Source organism: Labeo rohita, unplaced genomic scaffold (assembly GCF_022985175.1).
Source record: "Labeo rohita strain BAU-BD-2019 unplaced genomic scaffold, IGBB_LRoh.1.0 scaffold_1279, whole genome shotgun sequence".
Lineage (NCBI taxonomy): Eukaryota > Metazoa > Chordata > Actinopteri > Cypriniformes > Cyprinidae > Labeo > Labeo rohita.
The window spans coordinates 1-7,013 of record NW_026127427.1 but is presented as its reverse complement, the minus strand read 5'-3'; the positions used below and the strand labels follow the sequence as shown (position 1 = coordinate 7,013).

The following is a 7,013-nucleotide window of genomic DNA, read 5'->3' as shown; positions in this document are numbered from 1 at the left end:
GCCACCCACGGGGGGCATGCTCAGGCGGACAGGTTCAATGCCTTGCTCAAGGGCACTTCAGTCATGGTATTGAAGGTGGAAAGAGCGCTGTTTATTCACAATCCCCACCTTCAATTCCTTGTTCGCACCGACAGCACGGCGACTGTAGCCTACATCAACCGTCAAGGTGGTCTACGCTCCCGTCGCATGTCACAACTCGCCCGCCATCTGCTCCTATGGAGTCAGACGTGGCTGAAATCGCTACGTGCCGTTCACATTCCAAGAGAACTCAACCGTGCAGCCGACCAGCTCTCACGGCAGTCCATCCATCCTGAGACAATCCAGCTGATTTGGAGCCATTTCGGGGAGGCCCAGATAGATCTGTTTGCTTCCCCCAAATCCTCCCACTGCCAGCTGTTTTACTTCCTCGACGAGGCTCCCAACAGCCTCGGCAGGGACGCACTGGCACACAGCTGGCCTCCGGGGCCCAAGCACGCTTTTCCCCCAGTGAGCCTCCTTGCACAGATACTGTGCAAGATCAGGGAGGACGAGGAGCAGGTTCTGCTGGTTGCGCCATACTGGCCCACCCGGACCTGGTTTCCAGAACTCATTTCCCTCGCGGCAGCCCCTCCCTGGAAGATCCCCTTGAGGAGAGACCTTCTTTCTCAGGAGATGGGCACAATTTGGCACCCGCGCCCCGACCTGTGGAACCTGCACGTCTGGCTCCTGGACGGGACGCGTCAGACCTCTCCGGCCTTCCACAGGCCGTGATAGAAACTATCACTCAGTCCAGAGCTCCCTCTACAAGGCAGGCTTATGCGCTGAGGTGGGGTCTGTTCGTCGTCTGGTGTTCCTCTCGCGGGGAGGACCCACAGAGATGTACGATTGCAGTAGTGCTTTCCTTCCTGCAAGAAAAGTTGGAGCGCAGGCTGTCCCCTTCAACTCTTAAAGTGTACGTTGCTGCCATTGCAGCATACCACGATGCAGTGGATGGAACATCCCTAGGTAAGCACCAACTCATCGTGAGGTTCCTGAGGGGTGCGAGAAGGGTTAATCCCCCCACACCGCACCCCATACCCTCTTGGGACCTCTCCGTTGCCCTCCAGGGCCTGCGGGAGGCCCCATTTGAGCCACTTGCGTCGGTTGAGCTAAAATATCTGTCACTTAAGACAGCGCTCCTGACCGCACTGGTGTTCCATATCAGAAAATAAAACCTATGGACATCACTATCAGAAGTGTGGACTGTTTAATGACCAGCGAGTAGTTACACAAGGAAGTCTCTCTATCAAATTACAGCCTGATTATAGGATCTCACTAAACAGGGCTTTAAATGGTTGTTCATTTACTGATTAATCATTGGCCACAATTAGCTTCCCCTTCAGATATGAACACTACATGATTTCCCCCCTAAATCAGAAGCAATCTGTAGATTTGATTTGACAGATTCCATAGAAAATCATGAAAGTGAAAAGAAAGTGAAAGTGACAACGTACTGTCAACTATGGTGACCCACAGTCGAAATTGGTCCTCTGCATTTAACCCATCACGAATGCACACACACAGCAGTGAGAAGTGAACACACACGCACACACACACTGTGAACACACACCCGGAGCAGTGGGCAGCCATTGCTCCAGCGCCCGGGGAGCAATTGGGGGTTCAATGCCTTGCTCAAGGGCACTTCAGTCATGGTATTGAAGGTGGAAAGAGCGCTGTTTATTCACAATCCCCACCTTCAATTCCTGCTGGTGCAGGACCAGCGACCTTTGGGTTACAAGCCCGACTCTCTAACCATTAGGCCATGACTGCCCCACGTAGTGTATGTCAGTGTTTCCCAACCCTGTTCCTGGAGTCACACCAACACTACACATTTTCCAACTTTTCCTGATCAAACACACCTGAATCAACTCATCATCTCATTAGTAGAGACTCGAGGACCAGCAATATACTGGTCAGATAAGGGAGACCTGGTGTGCCTCCAGGAACAGGGTTGGGAAACACTGGTGTATGTCACAGATTATGATTGTTTTTAGCTTCATACTTTTGATTCTATCCAGTTGGAGGATATAGATCAGATAATATTTTTCACAGACAGGGCTTACACCAAGCCATGATTATGCCACAGTTGTCACAGTTATGTTTAGTTCAGTTTCTTTGGGTTGCAGCTTCTAAGACGTTTCGTTTGTTCTTTGTCAGTTTCCTGTTTCCTTTTTCCTTTGTCTTAGTTTCCCGCCACAAATCTGTTTCCATGGACACTAATTTAATTATCACAGCTGTTCGTTATTAGTTCTTCATCGCCATGTATTTAAGTTCCTGCTTGTGCACTCTTAAGTTGTCTAGTATTGATTGTACAAGCCACACTATATGTGAAAGTTAATAAAGACTTTTGTTATTTGAACTCTTCAATTTATTAAAAAATGTGACAAGAGTTCAATTAGGACATTTAAGTAATCTTTATAAATGTGCCTTAGGGGAAAAAAAGCATTAATGGTGTCCATCTTGAGATTAAACAAAGGCACTGGTGTGTTTTAAGATCAGTCAGTGCATGTTTCTTTAGGGCTTGATCCTTGTCTTTAAAACTGGGAGACATTGTTTTCATTTGTCTTGTGTCTTCTAGAAACAAGATCAAAATGACTTTAGGTATCAGACATTTACCAACTTTGTGAACAGTCACAAAGGAAAAACTGAGCATCATACACAAAATGATTTGAGGGTCACACACTATCAGACTTTGAAATCTCTTCAGATTCTGTCCTGTGGTACATTCCAGTCTGTAGTGTGTTATGTCTTTTCTAACTGATCAGACTTACTGACATTTAAAACCAAAGACTTACAAATGGGATAAACTGCAAAACACAACGTGTCGGACTATGCCCCACCTTCTAAATATATAAATTTTATATATATATATATATATATATATATATATATATATATATATATATATATATATATATATATATATAAAATATATGAAGTCAGTTGTACTTCTTGAATTTCTGTTTGTCTCAGTTTGTTAACAGCATGTGTTCTTCATTAAAACTCGATCATCACCCAGTTAATAAACTAATTATCTAATTAACTTTAACTCTGTTTCAGTGTTACTTTTTTAACACTGAGTGAGAATTATAAAACACTGTTTTTTTTTATAATTCAGTTTCACGGACAGCTATAGATCTTAGGCTCAGGGCATAGTTTAATTAAGACATTTATGTATTTTTTTATGAACGTGCTTAAAAAAATAATTACTGCTTTGCATCTTGAGACAAAACCTGACCTGATACATTTTAAGATAAGTCAGTGCAAGTTCCTTTCAGTTGAAACAGCTAATTTAACACTGGGGGTTTTGCTGTGTATGTTCAACTTTGGCTACAGCTTGCCTATGCAGTATACATGTATACAAGGATTTAAATGACATTGAATAACGTTTTGTAAATCTTAAACATTCAGTGATTTACTGATGGACTGTGGGCTAATGCTTTGTTCTGCTATAAGATAACACATATTTATATAATGAAGACTATGAATAAAATGGAGAGGTTGTTTTTGTAAAACAGTATCTTATTAAGCAATTTTAGCATTTTAAGTTAGTGTTTCAAATGTACAACTGGAACAAATGAAGTTTACTTCTTGTCTGTAAGGTGAGTATATGCCATTTTCCAGGGACACATTATGGTCAGGATTTCTATATTGCCTAAAATAACCAGGTTTTAGCTGTTAGCGCTGCACAGATCAATCAGCATCTTGTACAGCATCTGTTGTGTTATAAGCCAGGTGAGACAAATGTAATGCAAAATGCAACTTTATTGCCTAAACTTCCCACTCCTTTCAATAGGGGCAAGTACTTAACCATATCACCACATCCCCCTTTGTGAGATTAATTCCTTACATCAAAAACATATATACAATACGTACATATACGTACGATACTTTTAGTTTTCTATTATACCACATATCAGTTATCTCCGTTATATGCACCATACATATTAAACTATTAAACTAAACCTTTTTTTCCCCACAAAACTTTTCACCTGATCTGATCCTTACATTGTGTATGTATATAACACACACACACACACACACACACACACACACACACACACACACACGCAATAACATAAAAACATAAACATAAAATGGTAAAGTAGCCACAAAACAAAAGAATTTGAATCATTCATATTATTATATTATTGTAGTTTTAGCTCAGATAATTTCATTAATATCAATAATTAAAATGTGATTTGATCTGTAAAATATATTGAACACAAAGAAAAAAACAGTGACCTAACAGTTTCTGATAATCTAGCAGAGTCTGTGGGTCCTCTGAAAAATAACTACATCTACAGTTTTAATAAAATCGCACTAAATGAAGAGTGCAGAGTGTTTTTACAGACCATCACATTTGATTTGCTACAGTCTTTACTGACTCTAACACAGTAACAGACAATACCTGTGACCTGTGTCAGACCCTTCACAACCTTCAGAGGAGAGCTGACAAAAATCATAATGTATTATTTGTAATCTAGAATATGTAACAGGGCTCCAAAAATTCAGAAACTGGTGTTATGGTTATCATCATGGTTGATGTTAATACTGCTAAAATTGCCTTTCCATAAATATAGAAACTTTCCTAAAATGCAAACAAATTTTAGTTTTTGACCAATGAAATGCATGTTTATGGTTCTGTGATGTTGGTTAACCATCACATGACATGCGTGGCAACAAATCTGTTTAATTTGGTGTTTAATTTTGATTTGCATTTTGATTTTGTAAAGGGTTAAATTAAAATGTAAATACAAGTGTAGCCCAATTACATTAGCTTGTAACAATGCAATTGTGCATCAATCACAATTCAAAGCTCTAAAGCCACAATTATAATTACGCTTTTTAAATCTGACACAGAGACACAGAAGAATCAGGATAAACCACAATCCCAGCATAGAGGGGTTTAGTGAATGTAGTTGTGTGTGTGTATATGTGTGTGAATGTGTGTGTGTCAGAGACCCTGTAGAAGGACAGAGTACCGGCCAATACATCCACATACACTCCTACTCTATTAGATGAAGAAAAAGGGAGAGGATTGTTTTTCTTATTATTATTGTGCCAAAATGAGTAAATCTCATCAGAGCAGTTCAGACTCCAGGATACTTCATTGAGTCCAAACCGACAGTCACTCCCACCTTTCCTGCTGATTCCTTTATATGCAACTGCTACATGACACCAGCCGCTCCATTTAACCTCCCAGTAACAGCGTCCAGTCAGACTCTCTCCACACAGAACCTGCTCATAGTTCTCAAATCTGTCTGGATGATCAGGATACAGCTGATGATCTTTCACACATGTTGTTTTTTTGTTGTTGTCAGAGACAATGAGTTGAGTGTGTGCTGTGTTTGGATCCAGTGTGAGATCACAGGCATCTGAACACAGAAAGACTGATCAGAACATCTATCATTATGTTAAATATGCACAGGTGTGTGAAGACTTACATTTTCGCAGTCCGGGTGTGATCCTGAAATATCCTCCATGGTCCATACTAAGACATGAACATATACACAAACAAACAATGTTCAGTGGATTGCAAATGAGCATTGGGCTCTACCTTTTGGCATAAAATAATACCTCATTTCAAAGGAAAACCTAAAACTAGGTCCTATTTTTTTTTTTTTTAGGTTGAATTTTGTATAATCAGTTTGTAGTCATTAAAGAAGTTCACTTCCAGAAGAAAAAATTACAAATAAGGTACTTACTCCCTTGTCATCCAAGATGTTCATGTCTTTCTTTCTTCAGTCATAAAGAAATTGTATTTTTTTGAGGAAAACATTTTAGGATTTCTCTCCATATAATTGACTTCTATGTTGCCCGTGAGTTTGAATTAGCAAAACGATTGGTTACGTTCTAAAAATACGGACAATTTATATACTGTTTAACCTCAAATGCTCGTCTTGTCTTACTCTGCGTGAACTCTGTGTATTCCAGTTCAAGACAGTTAGGGTATGTCGAAAAACTCCCATCTAATTTTCTCCTCCAACTTCAAAGTCGTCCTACATCACTGCAGAAGTACGACCCAGTGTTTACAAAGTCAGCATACAGTTGGAGGAGAAAATGAGATGGGAGTTTTTCGACATACTCTAACTGTCATACTCTAACAAGTTTAAACTTGCGGGTACCATTGAAGTCCACTATATGGAGAGAAATCCTGAAATGTTTTCCTTAAAAAACATAATTTCGTTACGACTGAAGAAAGACATGAACATCTTGCATAACATGGGGGTGAGTACATTATCTGTAATTTTTATTTTTGTTATCCTTATCCTTTAATATTTTGATTGTATTGATGTGAAATGATCAGTATACTAGTTTAAAATACACACTGAATACAAAGTTGTATCAGTATATTTATATAGCATATTAACATATATTTTATATGTAACTTATTTTTTTTAGCATGCCTGTTGTTTGTTATGTGGCTATACTATTGAAACAGTGAGTATATTTCCATTTATAGACTGACTTCCACTGTAAGTGCCTCACTATAATCTTCAAAGTAAGAGATTTTTTTTTTTTTTTTTTTTTTTTTTTTGTTTAAATTAAATTAATTATTCATTAACATTAAGCCACAGTTTAGTCACAGTTTAGTTTTGCTGTATTGAGACAAATACAAATAACTGGTGCACAGCATCTTCAGATATTTATTTATTTATTTATTTATTTATTTATTTTTAATTATCCCTCTTAGATGAACCATTATCACATACAGACACAGTCAGTCAAAAACCGTCCCACATACTTGAGTATTTCCAGTTTACAGTTTGGATCGTCCAGTTTGTGTTTGAGCAGCTGGACTCCTGATTGTTCTGGGTGATTGTAGCTCAGATCCAGCTCTCTCAGGTGTGAGGGGTTTGAACTCAGAGCTGAAGACAAATAACCACAGCCTTCCTCTGTCACCATACAGCCAGACAATCTACAAAACAAGATATTAAATAAGGAATTAGGAACTGAAAATGTTAAAATAAGCATCTGTTAATACACCTAAT

At 39.0% G+C, this 7,013-nt stretch overlaps 1 protein-coding gene across 1 annotated transcript; it reads right to left on the bottom strand.

Moving 5' to 3' along the window:
* Positions 1–4,072: 4,072 nt before the first annotated feature.
* Positions 4,073–6,936, bottom strand: LOC127157954 (stonustoxin subunit beta-like). Its single transcript, XM_051101131.1, has 3 exons — positions 6,767–6,936; positions 5,466–5,512; positions 4,073–5,396 (listed from the first exon to the last, which is right to left on the bottom strand). Exons 1-3 carry the CDS (start codon positions 6,925–6,927, stop codon positions 4,867–4,869), a joined length of 738 nt encoding a protein of 245 aa, XP_050957088.1. The 5' UTR covers positions 6,928–6,936; the 3' UTR covers positions 4,073–4,866.
* Between the last annotated feature and the right edge of the window lie 77 nt (positions 6,937–7,013).